This window comes from Theropithecus gelada, chromosome 5 (genome assembly GCF_003255815.1).
Source record: "Theropithecus gelada isolate Dixy chromosome 5, Tgel_1.0, whole genome shotgun sequence".
Taxonomy (NCBI): Eukaryota; Metazoa; Chordata; class Mammalia; order Primates; family Cercopithecidae; genus Theropithecus; species Theropithecus gelada.
In genome coordinates, this window is record NC_037672.1 from 16,743,095 (window position 1) to 16,763,338 (window position 20,244).

Sequence of the window (20,244 nt, forward strand, 5' to 3'; positions counted from 1 at the left end):
TCTCCTGCCTCAGCCTCCCGAGTAGCTGGGACTACAGGCGCCCACAACCGCGCCCGGCTAATTTTTTGTATTTTTAGTAGAGACGGGGTTTCACCGTGGTCTCGATCTCCTGACCTTGTGATCCGCCCGCCTTGGCCTCCCAAAGTGCTGGGATTACAGGCGTGAGCCACCGCGCCCGGCCTGCATTGTTATTTTAAAGATAATTTGCAGGAGGTTGGGAGAAGGACTGAAAAGGTACATTAAGTGTGCTGTAAGGAAAAGTCTTAGAAACATAATAAACTAAAATCCCATTCACACATGGCCAGGCTATCCAAAAAGAAAGAAGCCATGTTCTCATGCGGTTCACCATACCAAAGTTTGCTTTCTGTGGCATGGGAAAAACAAATTTAAGCACCAAACCTTTAGTATTCTGAGTATTCCGTTTTTAGACACAGTCATGTAGCCATTGCTGAAACTGTGCTTTGCACTATTACAGTTAAAGGTAGGGAATGTCCTTTTGAAAGTCATCCCTTTAAAATAAAAGGCTAAGGTACAATAAAACAGATGTAAATCCATTTACCATTTTTTCATTCAAAACTGGTAACTTACAGAAACCACATAGTATTCTTCTCTACCAAGAGGCACAGATTTGCTAAACAGTAAACATGCAATTGTGCCATTGCTCTTAAAGCCCACAGACTTACAGGTTTAAAATACAGAGAAAGAACTGATCAGCTCACATTCTCCTGTGAACAGAAACATGCTACTTGACAAAAAGCTATGGTCAACTTGTTTTCTTCTGTACATATATAACTTTGAAGGAGATTTACTTCTAAGAGATACCTTTGCCTTTTCTTTCACCAATGTGCTTCGAGGTAGTTGGTGTCCACCTGTTTCCTGTTTGACAACTGCTCATGGGCCAGGTCATCACAAATCTTTACAATACTAGCTCTATAAATCACAATGTGTTATATATTAAAACTTTGTGCACAGAAATAAAACTGGGGACAATTACGTATTTAAACTTAGGGCATAAAAAATTCACATAATACCATTAAAAAGAGAAACATCGAAATCTGTTTATACTACAAAATTCCACAATGATCTGATGTAAAACATGTAAAAAACATACAAAGAATATAATCAAAATGGTTAATGCTAATGATTTAATATAAAGACAAATCACAGGACTAGAAATACTTCAAGATCAATTGATAAATGCTTATTGTTCACAAGGAATATTGACATACAAAATAAAGATAGTGCAAGAAGAACTGCAATCTATTTCTCTTCACTTTTGAGATTTTGGTTATGAACTGTACAGCTCGCTAGAGATGCTGTTGTCAAATTCAGATTCCATTCAATGGGACGATTAAGGCACATCTTAACGGGGCTCAAAGGGCAACTTGCTGTATTCCCATCAGACACATTCAGTTTCTCATCAGTTTTCATTTGTAGCATGCTGGAAGAAAAAGTGTAAGGCATTTTAGTTTTACTTTAATTTCCAAGTAATTATCAACCTTGCAAAAGAACATGTAGTTGTTGTGTTTAGACCTCTAAACTTCAGCATACATAAAGCATTTATCCTGAAAATACAACAGTTTTCTCTCCCACCTACTTACTGAACTAAATACAATGAATAATGCCATGTAAACTGTAACTTGAGAAGTCACATATGACTGAAAAAGTAACACTGCATATATGGATTACATCAGTATACATCAGAAAAGATATTATTTAACCTTGTAAGCCTGGCAGGATTTAACCCTTTTAACTTGCCCTTTTGTGGATCAGGATGAGAGCCACTTTGAGGAAAAAAAGGGATCAACATTTGTTGCCTGTTCTAGCCACCTTGACATGTATTGTCTCATTTGAATTTCGCAAAAGCCAGGTAAGGTTGGTATGCTTATCCTCACAGTAAACAATAAAATCAAGACTCCTCAGAGTTAAGTACAAATATGCCTGAGGTCATACAGTCACCTGCCTGGAACTGGAATACAGCCCTTTCTCTTTTCCTTATGCTTGTCTACTAGCTCTCTAATGAGGCTGGAAAATCATCAGGAATTACACTTACGGCCAGCTCATCAGAGGAGCATGCGGCATCCACAGGATACTGATTCTGGTTGTCTATTTCAAATAATTTTTTACATTAATGGGAAAGTTGGCTTATTTGGATTTATATTAGGTTGGTCAGATCTCTTCAACATTATTCTTTAATGTTCTGGACTGGTGTCTTATTCCATAAGTTCATGAGGACAGTTCCGTCTGTTCCTAAATTTTCCCACGTAGGGAACCTTCCTTACCACTCTGCTTAACCAAACCTTTACTCATGCCTAATCCAATCTCACATCTCTCAACGTGCTCTCAGTAAAACATTGCATTGGATAGTGAACTATTGGGTTCTCCACTATTGTTTCATGTCTAATAGTCTGATAACCCCCTCTAGATCGGAAGGAAAGGATGCTAACATTTTTTCTGTGAAGATAAGCACAGTGCTAAATACATAGTAATTACTCAAAAATTCAGTAAACATTTATAAAAAGCCTGTTGTGAAACATCTGGAGCAGAGTGCTACTCTTCAGAACCACAGACACGTGACACTCAAAAGGGGAGCTAGTCCACTCTTTGTGTAATGAATATGCCATCCCTAGTTTTAAGTATTACTTACAGTCCACATATTCAGGTGTGAATCCTTATGTTTATAAACTATTCAGCTCTCTAATTCACTTGACATTTAACTATGGTTAGTTAATTTGAACTATATCACTCCTAAGCTTTCTCCAACTGTAGCTCTACAAATCTTCCTATTAGCAATGAGGTTCAGTGTCTCATATTTAAGTGACTTGGTAGAGTTGGGAAATGGGAGCATCCAGACTCCAGTAGATCCCTCCCTGCAACCTCAACCAACCAACCCATACGCCATTCAATAAGTCAAATCCGTTATATCCTGTTTTACCACCACTAACATATCTAACTGCATTCTCCCCAAACAGTCCCAGTCCCAGAGAATACAGTTTCAATTTGTATAGATTAGATACTAGACTAAATGACAAACTACCAGGTAGCTTAGTATGCATCAAAAGTAGTAAACCGCTTTTTTGAAAAGCTAAAACGGATGTGATTAAAAAATAACATATTTAAAGTATATGTGACAAATGAAAGAGATCCAAAATACAATATTTCATACATATTAGAAATCATAACTGAATTTTGAAAAAAATTTACATTAATTATTATTAAAATGTCCTCAGGGACTTCATTTTTGTTTTTCAAGTTAGCAAAACTCAGATAAAGCCATTTCCTTTCTCCAAGGACTGCTAGTCTTCATATTTGCATTGCTTGTATTTTCAAAGCAAAAGTTTGATGTACACCTTTTTGAGAAACTCTAAGGCAAGCTATAAAAACACAATTATATTAAGATAGATTGGTAGGCAAGTATAGTAAGTATTAAACTCCAAAAAAGAAAATGAAGGCATAGAATAATCATGGTCATAAATAAAAACAAATTTTGTTTTGTTTGCTGTTTGTTTGACTAAGGTGTTTTCATCACAGAAGAATAATTTAATAACTTTAATAACTGATTTAATAATACTTTAATAATACTTTAATAACATGATTTTCCTTTTGAAAAACATAAGGCAGTTTTCTTAGGTAACTTTTGAATGGTATACTATAAATTTGGGTACACAGATCCCACAGGTGCACAAAACTATACTTACGTATGGGGAGAAAATGTCAGTTTTGAAAAAAAACTAAATTTACTGATATACAGCTTGACATTTAATTAATATATACTTTTGAGGCCGGGCGCGGTGGCTCAAGCCTGTAATCCCAGCACTTTGGGAGGCCGAGGCGGGTGGATCACGAGGTCAGGAGATCGAGACCATCCTGGCTAACACGGTGAAACCCCGTCTCTACTAAAAATACAAAAAAACTAGCCGGGCGTGGTGGCGGGCGCCTGTAGTCCCAGCTACTCGGAGGCTGAGGCGGGAGAATGGCGTGAACCCGGGAGGCGGAGCTTGCAGTGAGCCGAGATCGCGCCACTGCACTCCAGCCTGGGCGACACAGCGAGACTCCGTCTCAACAAAAAAAAAAAAAAAAAAAAAAAAAAAAAAAAAAAACAATGGATATGCAAAGTTTGGGCAGTACTGCTCTATAGAATTCTTAGAATACAGCTATCTTAGGAAATGCTGGAACCAGAGGCGTTAGAACATTACAGCTAGAAAGTACCTTTCTAGATGTTTGTCTTTTGAGACAGAGTCTTGCTCTGTGGCCCAGGTTGGAGTGCAGTGGCACCATCATGGCTCACTGCAGCCTCCAACTCCTGCACTCAAGCAATCCATCTGCCTCAGCCTCCTGAATAGCTGAGACTACAAGTGTGTGCCATCACACCCAAATGATTTTTAAATTTTTTTGAAGAGACAGGGTCTTGCTGTGTTTTCCAGGCTAGTCTCAAATTCCTGGCCTCAAGCAATCCTCCTGCCTCAGCCTCCCAAAACACTGGGATTACAGGTGTGAGCCACAACACTTGGCCAGATTTTAGTTTTTTAAGAGAGTAGGAAAATAAACTGCCCCTTTTTCGGGTCTTCTAAAACCAGATGTATGTGAACTAACATAAGAACCTGGTTCTCTGATTAGTGCTTAATCAAGACTTTTCAATTCCATTTTCAACACCAGAGTCAATGAAATTATTTAACATTTATTGAATACCTCAGAAAGTGCTTTCGTGATATAAAGATGAGGAGGACACAGTGCTTTCAAAGAGTATGCAATATAGAGGATTTTAAAAAAATACTCCTTTATATTTGGAAATTCATACACATCTGTACAAAGTGAAAAATAAATGTTCCCAACTTTTGATGCCATTTTGGTACAGTTTTTTGTCTTTTGCATTTTAAAAATAGGTAATACATTTGCAAAATTAAAAACATCAATCAGCGTGTAATCCCAGTGCTATGGGAGGCTGAGGTGGGTGGACTGGTTGAGCCCAGGAGTCTGAGACCAGCCTGGGCAACATGGCAAAACCCTATCTCTATAAACAATACAAATATTAGTCCCCGCTACTTAGGAGGCTGAGGTGGGAGGATTGCTTGAGCCTGGGAGGTCGAGGCTGCAGCACGCTGAGATTGTGCCATTGCACTCCAGCATGGGCAACAGAGTGAGACCCTGTCTCAGGAAAAAAAAAATCAGTCAGTGAAAAATGTCATATAATGGGAAGAAGTCTATCAGTGCTTCTAGCCCCTCTTCTGGGGCAACTATTGTTACCATTTTATTGTCTATTCTTCAGATAGTCCCCTCACATTGAAATATGTAGGTATCTGTGTTTCAACTCTCTCCCTGTACACAATTCTACCATTCTATATACTGTTCTGTATCTTGCTTTAAAATATGTATTTTGGATACTGTTTCATATTTGTAAAATGAATACTCAAGTCTTTTAACAGCTACATAGAATTCTACTTTATGGCTAAATCATAATTGATTTTATCAGTCCTCAATTGACAGAGTTTTTGGCTGTTTTAATCTATTGCATAAAATAGCAATGATGCATTGAATATTCTTGCATGTGTTCAAGTATATCTATAGAGTTGATGAGGAGTAGAAAAGCTGAGTCAAAAGGTGCTTTTACATTTTTGATATTATCAAAGTGCTCTTCGGAGACTGTACCATTTTACACTTTGATCAACAATGTGTGAAAAGGTCTTTCATTCCTCTTACTCTAACCAATAATGTATAATAAAACTTACAGATCTTTGAAAATCTGATGTTAAAAAGTGGCATACCATTGTTTTAATTCGCATTTCTTTTATGAATAAGGTTAAAAGCATATTTTCATGTTTTAGAAGCCATTTGTGTTCCCTTTTTATGTGTTCTTTGCCAATTAGGATAATCTTTTTCTTGTAGTTATGAAAATTAATCCTTTGTTCTATAGTGATTTGTGATCCCACTCTCCTCCCCCGCATCCAGTCTATATCTCCTTATGTTGATTTTCTCGTGAATCCATTCTAAATTCTATGTCATCAGATTTACCACTCTTATGTCATGGCTTCTCTGTTTCGTAAAATTAGAAAGCTGAAAGCAGTTAAGTCATCTGAGAAAGTGACTTTATATGTCTATATCCTGGATTCTAATGAAAGCTCAGCAATAGTATGTATACAGTGGTACTCTTGAGAGTAGAGTTGGGGAAAAGAACGTCAAGACCTGGGCTCAATTTCTGACAATAATCACAATAATAATGTCCCTGGACAAGTAACCTTCACCTCCTGCCTCATTTTCTTCATAAAAAACAAAAAACAAACAAAAAAAAACCACTTTCGCTCCTTATCTTAGAGAGGTTTGACAATTTAATGAGAGCCAATTAGCATGCTTTAAAAACCACAAGGAGCTCTATACAAACACAAAGGCTTAGTTTACTGCATACTTTGGTGAAGAGAGAAAGAAGTGGGAGGAGAAGTGCTTATCATAAGTAAGGACTCTTCTCTATCAAACTAGGAAACTAATGGAGGTGAGGGTTGAAAACGGGCAAGAGGAATCTGAAATGGTTACGTAGGCATCTAAGCCTATTTTTGATTCTTCAGTAATCCCACGGACCCAAAGATAAGAGTCCATCTCCACATCTGAATGGAAGTTTATAGAGTATGTGCATTTGCAAAGTGTAAAAGATAGAAATCTTTTGGGAGTCATAGAAATCCAAAGAATTTGTGATTTAAATTAATGATTATTGATAAGTCTAATCTTCACAAAAGTAAAATTGTATCTAGCTCTAATAATTTAAACTTGTATTACTGGAGATATGCAATGTTCATTTCTGTCATAGGGACAATAAACTTGAATGTTACCTAGCCGACTCTTGCAGGAAACAAATTTTGGTGTAACCAAGACAGGTCTGAAAATATCACTTACAGAACAGTAGCTACATACCAGGCAGTGTGCTAAAAGCCTTTTTTTTTTCTTTTTTTTTTTGACATTACCACATTCAGTCCTAACAACTATTCACTGAAGCTCACAGAAGTAAAATGACTTACCCAAGCCACATAACTCGTAAATGGAAGTCTCCAGGGCCTATGATCTATTACCTTGTACTGCATACTAACTCTTGGATTGTTCTAATTCTGTCATGATTCTCCATGTTAATACCCATTTTTCTATTCTTCAGAATACTTAACATGTGAGATTAGTGGACAGGTGTATGGTTTATGGGTTTAAAACAGAAAGATATGCCTAAGGCTATAGTTGTAACCCTATCCAGGAGAGTTAAATATTTAATGCATGAAGTTTCCTCATGGCATAAAGTAAATAAGGAGCAGCTACTCATATCCTTCAATTCCTGAAAGAGAAGAATAATGTTAGGGCATAGACTGACATGTTTTTGAACGCTAACAGAGTATTCTTTAGGTCAAGAGTTGCAGAGAACACAAGTTCATCTTTTCAAAGGGAGACGTCAGCTGTATCACAGATAAACTGGGCTCTGGTACAGGATTTGGACTTGGAATAGCTAATGTACCTGACACCGTCAAATTTGAACTCATCTATTTAACTCCAAATTCTGGATGACGGCTTACTTTCTTCTGGAATGGTGTCTTCTAAGTGTTACTACAGTAAAAATTTACTGACTAGCTATATGGCTCAGCTCTGTCCTATAGCTTGATGTCTCCACAAATCTATCCAAGTATCACCAAAGGTATGTTAAGCACACGAACCTAGATGAGAGAACCTTCATGAAGGTCACTTATCATTTCTTCTAACCCTCAAGCAGTACTTACTTAACATATTAGGAGTATTAAAAAAGTGATGGTATCTACCTCTAAGGGTTTTGCAGCTTGGTACGGAGGCAGAGTGAGAAAGTATTCATAAATTACCAGAATAAAACAGCAGCATGCAATAAATATAAAGGAGTAACTAAGGACTAAGGGATTACAGAGAAGGGAAAGATTGAGCCCAGCGGAGTGGGGAGACAAGGGGAAGAAACATTTGATAACGGTCTTTAGGGATAAGGATGTTGGTAAGCTGGGGCAGAAGGAAGATTTGTAGAGCTCGAGTTCTGATCCTGAGTCCAATCACTGGCCAGCTAAATGCACATTTCTTAATCTTTCTAAGCTTCAATGAAGATAATGAAAGTCACTACCTTTTATGGGTAATGGGACTGTTAAATGAATTTATGTAAAGCACTTGGCATAGAGAATAGAATGCATATAAAATGCCTGGCATTTTGACTGGACACATAATGAGGACACAATAAATGTGAATTAATGTTAGTACTATTAACAAAACATAAGACCATCACAGGTACCCTTGTTTTCACTGGGGATAAAATATGGCAGATATGTGTATGATTTGTTTCTGCACTGTACCATATTAGGTTATTCCTGTAACTCTCATAAACAGATATAATGATTTAATTTGTGTAGACAGATAATACAATCGTTTAATTTTGAGTCCCTGGGCTTAAGGGAGATCAAAAGATCTAGCCAGGTAAACACAGTTTGTAAGGGTGACCATGAGGTCTAAAATGTTAATAAACTATTTCTTTTGGTTGGTAAACAGGTAAGTTTAGATTGCAATTGCTTTAAAAAAAATTAGTTTTTCTCAAAATTTTCCTTTGTTAGGATACTGATGAATTTAAAGGCTTTGGTAGATAAAGTAGAAGATTATATAGACTTTTTCTCTACTTGCTTGCGATTACTGTATTTGGAGTAGAAGAACATGATGGTTAAGAACCAGACTCTGAAGACCAACAGTCTTGGGGTGTAATCCTAGATTTGCAATTTGATACAGCCAATTTCAGGAAAATTATTTATATTAACTTTGTTTTGAGTATAAAGGTGACACGAAGACTGGCACTCTGGTGCACAGTGTGTGCTTAATAACTAGTAAGTGTTATGACCATTAGAGCAAACTATGGCAGTCAGGAATTCACAAGAAAACATCTAGAATAAAAAAAACAGTTTTCTCATGATAAATGGGAGAGCCACCTGAATTTTTAATTGAATGGAAATGAAGGAAATTATAGTCGGATTAAGGGCAGAGAACCAACAGTCTTCAGAAATTAATGAACACTGTTTGCAATGTTATGCAATTTAGAAATGACCCTTGGCCATGTAGGAACAAAAAAGACTCCCTGAATTTCTATAATAAGGTATTCAAATACCCAATAAATATACAAATGTGATTCAGCTACATTTTTAAAAAGAAAATAGGAAATTTTAGTAACGTGAAATTAAAAGCAATTAACAAGTTGTTGATCTAAAACAAAGCCAACCATGCAGAAACTGACATAGTTTATAACATTGAGACCGTTTGCATCTATCTGCCTTCTTAAGAACTTACCAATGATCATAATCCTTTTTTTGATATACTCTCAATATCAAATTGATTGCATTAATAGTCCCAACTCTTTACTCATCCTTAAATTTACGTTCTTTGCCCTATCATTTTGCAGTGTTTCCATTCTGCCTTACCCACGTGATTTGCTCTGGCCAATAGGATCTTAGCAAATACGATGGACGTTGAAGCTTGAGAAAAATTGCTTGGGCAAACCTGCTGAGTTAGTGTGAGGGACACATGGAGCAGAGATAAATGTCCCACCTGATAGTCAGCTAATACCAGGACATATGAGGGAGGCCAGCCAAGATCAGAAGAACATCCTAGCCTTCTCTGCCAACCACAGACTCATGAATGAAATAAAAATTGCTTATTTTAAGCTAATAAATTTTGGACTAGTTTGTAATACAGCATTATTGTGGCAATAAATAATAAACCATCTCTTCTCAATTGGATCCTCACCACGATGCTTTAAAAAGTACAAGGTCTCTCTCATTCTTTAAAAAATAAAATACAAGACTTTACTCAATCTTTCGTTTTCCTCAAGATAACAGTTTTATAACTAGATTACTTTAAGGAGTTATCCTATACTTGCTATCACCATTTCCTTAGCTCCTCATTCCTTAAGCGATTCCAGTATGGCTTCCAGTGCTTTTACTCCATGAAAACAGCACTTACTAAAGCCATGAATGGCATTCACATTGATAATTCCAGTGAATTTTAGTTTTTGCCCCCTTGGCAGCATTCAATATTGTTGACCATTTCTTCTGCTATGAACTTGTGTTTCTCCTAAATTCGTATGTCAAAGCCCTAACCCCGAAGGTGACTGAATTTGGGGACAGGACCTTTAGGAGGTAATTAAGGTCATGAGTGAAGCTCTAATCTGATGAGGTTGGTGTTACTGAAAGAGGAGGAAGGGATACCAGAGGGTCCTCTCTGCCATGTGAGGACACAGCAAGAAGGTAGCTATCTGCAAGCTATCTATCAGCTTGCAAACCAAACTTGCTGGACCTTGATCTTGGACTTTCCAGCCTCCAAAACTTTGAGAAAAAAATGTTCTGTCGTTTAAGCCATGCAGTCTATGTTATTTTGTTGTGGTAGCCCAAGGAAACTAAAGCACCCTCTTTCATGAACTCATTTCTTTTGGCTTTTGAGACAAAACACACTTTCCTCTTGCCTCTTCCATCCCAAGTCATCCTACTTTACTTGGATAATAAAAGTTGGAATTTCTCAAGGATGAGTCCTAGTCTTTCTTTTCTCCTTTATTCTATACAGTCTATTTGGGGGGGTCCTCATCCCTACTCACAGTTTCAGTCATCAATGATATCCTAGATGTCTCAACCCCATTCACAGCTTATGCATTACTTATTCAGAAAGGATTTCCCTGCAACTCAACCTAAAGTAGCTCCCCCTAGAAACTCCTTTCTATCATCCAATTTCATTAACACAATTTATCACTGCTTTATGTTTTCTATTGTTGTTTTTCTCTCTTACTAAAATACAGACGGATGAGAATAGAGATCCTTGTTGTTCTTGTTCAGCATTTTATCTGCAGTACTTGGCACAAAGAAATTGGACAAATATTTGCTGAAAGAAAAAATATGATTTCTGCTTCTGGCCATGATGAAGTAACAGGGTAGCTGGGACCAGATACGTGGCTTACTGCCTGGAGAGTTTTCAGGCTGCATGATAGGAAGAGAACCCCAACAGAACCTGGAAATATTCCTGAGTTGGGGAGACAGTGACTGGAGTTCACGAAGTCCCAGGTGACTAGAATCTGTGGGTTAGAGTATAGGAGAGAGATGGGGGTGGGGGGAGAAAGGAGAGAGAAAGAGACAGAAACAGAGATCTGCAGAGGATTTTCCTTGGGTTAAAGATAAATAAACACTGATCAGTGGATAAGTATTTCCCAAGTCTGTGAAAAGAATCAATGAAAAGGACCAGGTAATACTTCTCTGGAGGCTATATAGAACTGGATATAATTGACCTTCTGACACATGCAGCATTTAGTAAAATCTTCAGGTGGGTATTGGATTGCCTCTATAGTCAGGTCAACTTAGCCCTAGAGCAGGGCTTCTTAACCTCAGCTTCACTAACATTTGGGACCAGATAATTATTTGTTGTGGGGGCTGTGCTAGACATAGTAGAATTTTTAGTAGCATCCCTAGACTTTTTCCACTAGATGCCAATAGCACCTTCTAAATGTAACAGTACAAAATGTCTCTGTACATGACCAAATACCCTCTATGAGGCAAAATCATCCCTGGTTGTAGATTAAACTGTCTGAGATTAAAGGCTGTTCTGGCTCTGCCCAACAATGCTTAAGACATAAAAGAATCAAAATGTTTCTCAATCAGTTAATGGTGTCCCAGAACAGAGACCAAGAACATTTAATATTGCAAAAATTCCAGCTCACAATAATATAAAATTCACAATGTCTGGCATCCCACTGAAAATTACCATGCATGCATGCATGCAAAAAAAAAAAAAAAAAAATGATCCATAATGAGGGGAAAAACCATTAAAGAAATAGATAAATAAATAACACAGATTGTGAAATTAGTACATGAGGATGTTAATGGGGATATTTTAAATACACTTTATAATTTCAAGAAGTTGAAGAAAGCATGAGCATGACATGGACAAATATGGTAGATATAAAAAATACTGAATTTGAACTTCCAGAGTTGACAAACCATTAATAAAATAAAAAATATCCTAGATGGTATTAATAGCAGATTAAACAATGCCAAAGAAATGATTAGTGAACTTAAAAACATAGGAATAGTAATATGCAGAATGAAAGTAAGAAGAGAAAAAAAAAATTAGCAAAAATAAATCGGGTATCAGTGACCTGTGGGATAAATACATGTGATTTATATTCCAGAAGGAGAGGAGAGTGGAGAGGGACAGACATATGTTTAAAGAAACTGGCCAGACACAGTGGCTGACGTCTGTAATCCCAGCACTTTGGGAGGCCGAGGCAGGCGGATCACCTGAGGTCAGGAGTTCGAGACCAGCCTGACCAACACGGAGAAACCGTCTCTACTGAATAAAAAAAAAAAAAAAAAAAAAAAAATACAAAATTAGCCGGGCGTGGTGGTGCATGCCTGTAATCCCAGCTACTTGGGAGGCTGAGGCAGGAGAATTGCTTGAACCAGGGAGGTGGAGGTTGTGGTGAGCCAAGATTGCGCCATTGTCCTCCTGCCTCGGCAACAAGAGCAAAACTCCGTCTCAAAATAAAAAATAAAAAATAAAAAAAGAAATAATGGCTAAAAAATGTCTAAATGTGATTACAAGTATAAACTGATATATTCAAGGAGTTCAACAAACTCCAAGCAGAGAAAACATAAAGGCAATAATGCCAAGCCCTTTCATAATCAAACTGTTGATAACCAGTGATAAAGAGAAAATCTTAAAAGCATCTGGCAGAAAAAAGATCATACAGAGGAGCAAATATAAGAATGCCATACCCATCTTCAGAAACAATACAAGCAAGAAGCAAGTAGAACAATATCTGTAAAGTACAGTCTCCGGCTTAGGATGATTTAACTTAGCATTTTTCAACTTTACAGTGGTGAGAAAGTGATAGGCATTTAGCAGAAGCCATGCTTTGAGTACCCATATAACCATTCTGTTTTTCAATATCAGTATTCTATAAGTTATATGAGATAGTCAACATTTTATTGTAAAATAGGCTTTGTGTTTAATGATTTTGCCTAGCTGTAGGCTAATGTAATGTTCTGAGGACATTTAGGGTAGGTGAGGCTAGGCTGTGATGTTAGATAGGTTAAGTGTATTAAATGAACTTTTGACTTACGGTATTTTCAACTTACAAGGATTTAACGGGAAGTAGCCCCATCATAAGTTGAGGAGCATCAGTACTAAGAGAAAAATATGATCAAATCTGAAATCCATATGCAGAAAAAATATATTTCAAAAATGTGATATATAGACTTTTATAGACATACAAAGGCAGAGTGAATTAATCAACAGCAGACCTGCACTACAAGAAATGCTAAAGGAGGTCATTCAGGCAGAAGAAAAGATATCGGATAGAAATCTGGATCTGTACACAAGAATGAAGAGCACTAGACATGATAAATTCACGGGAAAAATACTTATTTTCCTATTTAAAAAATCTCTGAATAACTGTGTGAAGAAAAAATAGGAATAATGTACTATGAGGTTTGTAACGTTTACAGAAATAAAAGCACAAAGACTTGGAGAAAAAATGCAAACGTATGGTTGTTAACAACTTCAGTAAAGTTTCAGGATACAAAATCAATGTACAAAAATCAGTACCATTTCTATACACCAACAACCATCCAAGCTGAGAACCAAATCAAGAAAGCAATTCCATTCACAATAGCCACAAAAAATAAAATTTGTAGGAATTTATTCTTTATTCTTAGGTACGGCTAACCAGAGAGGTGAAAGATCTTTGGTTTCTTTGTAATGTAAGGAGAATTACAAAACACTGTTCAAAGAAATCAGAGATGACACAAACAAATGGGAAAACATTCCATGATTATGGGTAGGAAAAATCAATATTGGGATAAGAAAAATCAAAATTGGGCCATATTGTCCAAAGAATTTTAGAGATTCAATGCTATTCCTATCAGACTGCCAATGACATTCAGATGGAACCAACAAAGAATGTGAATAGCCAAGGCAATCCTAAATAAAAAGAACAAAGCTGGAGGCATCACATTACCTGACTTGGAACTATACTACAAGGCTACTGTATTAGTCCATTTTCACACTGTTGATAGAGACATACCCAAGACTGGACAATTTACAAAGGAAAGAGGCTTAATGGAGAACCCACAATTTCACATGGCTGAGGAAGCCTCACAATCATGGCGAAAGGTGAAAGGCATGTCTCACATGGTGGCACACAAGAGAAGAGAGCTTGTGCAGGAAAACTCTCCCTTACAATAACCATCAGATTTTGTGAGACTCACTATCACAAGAAGAGCATGTGAAAGACCTGCCCTCATGATTCAATTACCTCCCACCAGGTCCCTCCTACAACACATGGGAATTCAAGATAAGATTTGAATGGGGACACAGCTAAACCATATCATTCTGCTCCTGGTCCCTCCCAAATCTCATATCCTTACATTTAAAAACCAATCATGCTTTCCCAACAGTCTCCTACAGTCTTAACTCATTTCAGCATTAATTCAAAAGTCCACAGTCCAAAGTCTTATCTGAGACAAGGCAAGTCCTTCCACCTATGAGCCTATAAAATCAGAAGCAAGTTAGTTAACTTCCTAGATACAATGAGGGTAGAGGCATTGAGTAATTACAGCCATTCCAAATTGGAAACATTGGCCAAAACACAGGAGCTAGGGTACTCAAATCTTAAAGCTCTAAAATGATCTCCTTTGACTCCATGTCTCACATCCAGGTCACGCTGATATAAGAGGTGGGTTACTATGGTCTTGGGCAGCTCTGTCCCTGTAGCTTTGCAGGCAATAGCCCCCCTCCTGCCTGCTTTCATGGGATGGCTTTGAGTGTCTGAGGCTTTTCCAGGTGTATGGTACAAGCTTTTTGTGGATCCACCATTCTGGGGTCTGGAGGACAATGGCCCTCTTCTCACAGCTCCACTAGGCAGTGCCCAAGTAGGGACTCTGTGTCAGGGCTCTGACCCCACATTTCCCTCTGCACTGCCCTAGCAGAGGTTCTCCATGAGGGCCCTCCCCCTGCAGCAATCTTTTGCCTGGGCATCCAGGCGTTTCCACACACCTTCTGAAATCTTGGCAGAGGTTCCCAATCCTCAATTCTTGACTTCTGTAAACCCACAGGCTCAACACCATGTGGAAGCTGCCAAGGCATTGGGGCTTCCACCCTCTGAAGCAACAGCCTGAGCTGTACCTCAGCCCCTGTTAGTCACACCTGGAGTGGCTAGGACACAGGGCACCAAGTCCCTAGTCTGCACACAGCATGGGGACTCTGGGGCTGGCTCATGAAATCACTTTCTCCTAGGCCTCTGGGCCTGTGATGGAAGGGGCTGCTGTGAAGACCTCTGATATGCCTTGGAGACATTTTCCCCATTGACTTGGAGATTAACGTGTGGCTCCTCATTAGTTATGCAAATTTCTGCAGCTGGCTTGAATTTTTCCTCAGAAAATGGGTCTTTCTTTTCTATCAAATTGTCAGGCTGCAAATTTTCCACACTTTTATGCTCTGCTTCCTTTATAAAACTGAATGCCTTTAACAGCACCCAAGTTACCTCTTGAATGCTTTGCTGCTTAGAAATTTCCTCCGCCATATACCCTAAATCATCCCTCTCAAGTTCAAAGTTCCATAAATCTCTAGGGCAGGGGCAAAATATCGCCAGTCTCTTTGCTAAAACGTAACAAGAGTCACCTTTGCTCCAGTCCCCAACAAGTTCCTCATCTCCATCTGACACCACCTCAGCCTTGACCTTATTGTCCCTACTGCTATCAGGCTTTTGGTCAAAGCCATTCAACAAGTCTCTAGGAAGTTCCAGATTTTCCCACGTTTTCCTGTCTTCTTCTGAGCACTCCAAACTGTTCCAACCTCTGCCTGTTACCCAGTTCCAAGGTTGCTTCCAGATTTTTGGGTATCTTTTCAGCAGCACCCCACTCTTGGTACCAATTTACTGTATTATTCCATTTTCATGCTGCTGGTAAAGACATACCTGAGACTGGGCAATTTACAAAAGAAAGAGGCTTAATGGAGAACCCACAGTTTCACATGGCTGGGGAAGCCTCACAATCAATGGTGAAAGGTGAAAGGCATGTCTCACATGGTGGCACACAAGAGAAGAGAGCTTGTGCAGGAAAACTTCCCCTTATAATAACCATCAGATTTTGTGAGACTTACTATCACAAGAAGAGCATGTGAAAGACCTGCCCCCATGATTCAATTACCTCCCACCAGGTCCCTCCCACAACACGTGGGAATTCAAGATGAAATCTGAGTGGGGACAAAGCCAAACCATATCAGCTACAGTAACCAAAACAGCATGGTACTGGTACAAAAGCAGACACACAGACAAATAGAACCAAAAAGAAGGCTGAGAAATAAAGCTGCACATCTACAACCATCTGATCCTTGACAAAGCTGACAAAAACAAGCAATGGAAAAAGAACTCCCTATTCAGTATATGGTGCTGGGATAACTGGCTAGCCATATATAGAAGATTGAAACTGGACCCCTTCCTTACACCATATACAAAAATCAACTCAAGATGGATTAAAGACTTCAATGTAAAACCTCAAACTATAAAAACCCTGAAGGCTGACCAAGGAAATACCGTTCTGGACACAGGTCCTGGCAAAGATGTCACAATGAAGATGCCAAAAGCAACTGCAACAAAACCAAAAATTGACACATAGGACCTAATTAAACTAAATTACCAACAGAGTAAACAGACAACTGACAGAATGGGAGAATGCTTGTCAACCATGTATCCAGCAAAGGTCTAATATCCAGAGTTTATAAGATGAACTTATAACAATTAACAAGCAAAAACCAAACCCGTTAAAAAGTGGGCAAAGGGGCTGCGCATGGTGGCTCACGCCTGTAATCCCAGCACTTCAGGAGGCTAAGGTGGGCGGATCACCTGAGGTTAGGAATCTAATCATGGCGAAATCCCATCTCTACTAAAGATAGAATAATTAGGCGAGCATGTTGGCGGGTGCCTGTAATCCCAGCTACTTGGGAGGCTGACGCAGGAGAATCACTTGAACATGGGAGGTGGAGGTTGCAGTGAGCTGAGATTGTGCCACTGTACTCCAGCCTGGGTAACAGAGTAAGACTCTGTCTCAGAAAAAAAAAAGAAAAATGTGAGCAAAGGACATGAACAGATACTTTTCAAAAGAAGACATTCACGCAGCATATGAAAAAATGTTCAATATCATTAATCATTAGAGAAATGCAAATCAAAACCACAATGAGATACCATTTCTTATCAGTCAGAATGGGTATTATTAAAAAGTCAAAAAAAAAAAAAAAAAAAACCAACAGATGCTGGCAAGGCTGTGGAGAAAAGGGAATGCTTATACACTGCTGGTGGGAATGTAAATTAGTTCAGCCATTTTGGAAAGCAATGTGGCGATTTCTCAAAGAGCTAAAAATAGAACTACCATATGACCCAGCAATCCCATTACTGGGTATATACTCAAAGAAATATAAATCATTCTACCACAAAAGACACATGCACGTGTACATTTATCACAGCATTATTCACAATAACAAAGACATGGAATCAACTTAAATCCCATCATTGGTAGAATAAAGAAAATGTGTACATATAGACAACGGAATACTATGCAGCCATAAAAAGCAATGCGATCATGTCCTTTGCAGCGACGTGGATGGAGCTGGAGCCCATAATCCTAAGGGAACTAATGCAGGAATGGAAAACAAAACATTTATAAGGATTCTCACTTGTAAGTGGAAGTTAAATACTGAGTACACACGGACCAAAGAAGAGAACAACAGAAAGCGGGGCCTATTTGAGGGTGGAGGGTGGGAGGAGGGAGAGGACTGAAAAATTACTTATTGGGTAGTATGCTTATTACCTGGGTGATGAAATAATCTGTACACCAAATCCCCGTGCCATGCAATTTACCTATATAATAAATTGCATATGTACCCCTGAACCGAAAATAAAGATAAAAAAAATTATTGGCTACCCATGAAGTACTAGATTATTATTTGAAGGCAGAACTCTGGTAAGTTAATGATGTATACTATAAATCCTACAGAAACTGCTTTTTTTATTTTTATATTTTTAAACAGTGTCTCATTCTGTTGCCCAGCCTGGAGTACCATGGAATGATCTTGGCTCACTGCAACCTCCACCTCCCAGACTCAAGTGATCCTCCTGCCCCAGCCTCCCCAGTAGCTGAGGCCACATGCACGTGCCACTACACCTGCCTGATTTTTGTGGAGACAGAGTTTCACCATGTTGCCCAGGCTGGTCTTGAACTCCGGGGCTCAAGTGACCTTCCACAGTGGTGGGATTACAGGTATGAGCCACCTCACCTGACCAGCAACCACTTTTTAAAAGCAAATCAGGAGATTGAAAAAATAATAAAACACACTGTATTGATCCAAAAGAAGGGTGGAAAAGAGAAAAAAGGGGGGAACAAATAGTAGGTGGGACAAATAGAAAATAGAAAGATGGCTGATTTAAACCCAACCATATTAATGGTGACATTAAATGTAAGTGGTCTACTGAAAAGGCAGAGACTGTCACATTGGATAAAAAGGCAAGCCTCGATTCTATGTTGCTTAATAAAAGAGATCATCTTTAAACATAAAGACACAAATAGGTTAAAAATAAAAATATTGTGAAAAGATACACTATGACAACAGTAGTGAAAAGCAAGCTGGAACGACTCTAGTAGTTATCAGATAAATTAGATTCCAGAGTGAGGAACATTTTCAGGATTAAAGAGGAGGTTAATTTCATAATGATAAAAAAGTCAGTTAATAAAAAGTACCTAACAATTCTAAATGCACCTATTTATAGAGCTTCAAAATACATGAAGCAAAACCTAACAGATCTGAAAGGATAAAAAGAAAAATCCACAATCATAGTCACAGATTTTGACATCCCTCTCTCAAAAACAGATAGAACAAGTAGACTGAAATTCACCAAGATGGAAAAATCTTGAACAGTACTAGCAATCATCTTGCTTAACTGACATTTATAGAACATTTCATTCAACAGCAGTAGAATATACATTATTTTCAAGAACACACAGAACATTTACTTAGATTTGCATAGATTCTTGGCCATATAATACATCTCAAAAATTCAAAAAGACTGAATTCACAAACAGTATATTAGAATTAAATTAGAAACCAGCACCAGAGATATCTGAAAAGTCCCTAAATATTTGGAAACGAAACAACACATTTCTAGGCAGGGTCTTGCCATGTTGCCCAGGCTGGTCTTGAATTCCTGGGCTCAAGTAATCCTCCTGCCTCAGCCACTCAAAGTGTTGGAATTACAGGCGTGAGTACTGCGCCCAGCTAATATGTCTCTAAATAATCCATGGGCTAAAGAAGAAATCACAAGAGAAATTAGAAAATATTTTGAATTTAATTAAAATGAAAACACAGCAGAGCAAAATTTGTGATATAGCTGAAGAAGTGTTTAAAGGGAAACTTATAACATGTTCATATTAGTAAATAATCTTCCTTCTACCACTATAACACTTACACTCTATTACCAATGGTTCTCAAAGTGTACTTCCTGGTCCAGAAGCATAAGTATCACTTGGGCCCCGCCCCATATCTCTTCAATTAAACTCTGTGGGTGGATCCAAACAATTGTTTTAACAAGACTTGCTGGTGATTCTGATGCACACTAAAGTTTGTGAATCACAATGGTCTCAGTATGGTTAGGTGTCTTGCCCCACACCCTTCCTTCTTCACAATGCAACCAGGGAAATCTTCCAGAAAGGAAAATCTGATTATGTCTTATCTTCCCCATCCACTTCCAATTTAAATCTCTGTTCTAAGTGCAATGGGAGCCACTGAAAGTAGACAAACTTCTTGGCATGGCTCATAAGAACTTCTTTAGTCTGTTCCTTTGCTTCCTTCTCAATCCTCTCTACATCTGACATCATCTCCTTCTTTCTCTCTTGACTAGACACACCAGCCATGACTTACACCTCTAACCTGCCAAGAATCCCACACCTCAGCATTTTTTCCACATCCAAATCCTTTTTCCTACCCTACTGGTTTTCTACCACTTGGCCTAGTTAATTCTTCCTCACCCTTCACAGCTTAGCTTAATGGCCATTTGCTCAGGGAACTGTTCCTTCACTTGGTAAAACCTCCCAAAATTAAATTCCCATAGCACCACATACTGAGAATGCAGCAGATTTGTGCATTTACTCAATGTCTGCCTCTCCAAATAAACTTGAACCGTGAGGGTAGGAGCCACAT

The 20,244-nt window shown here is 38.3% G+C and overlaps 1 protein-coding gene across 1 annotated transcript in view; it reads right to left on the minus strand.

The window, feature by feature from the left end:
- Nucleotides 1-369: 369 nt before the first annotated feature.
- LCORL (ligand dependent nuclear receptor corepressor like) overlaps nucleotides 370-20,244 on the minus strand; it is a 175,618-nt gene continuing 155,743 nt past the window's right edge. The window contains exon 7 of the mRNA XM_025385625.1: nucleotides 370-1,441. Within this exon, the coding sequence (XP_025241410.1) occupies nucleotides 1,261-1,441 (181 nt within the window). The 3' untranslated portion in view covers nucleotides 370-1,260. The remainder of the gene's footprint in view (nucleotides 1,442-20,244) is intronic.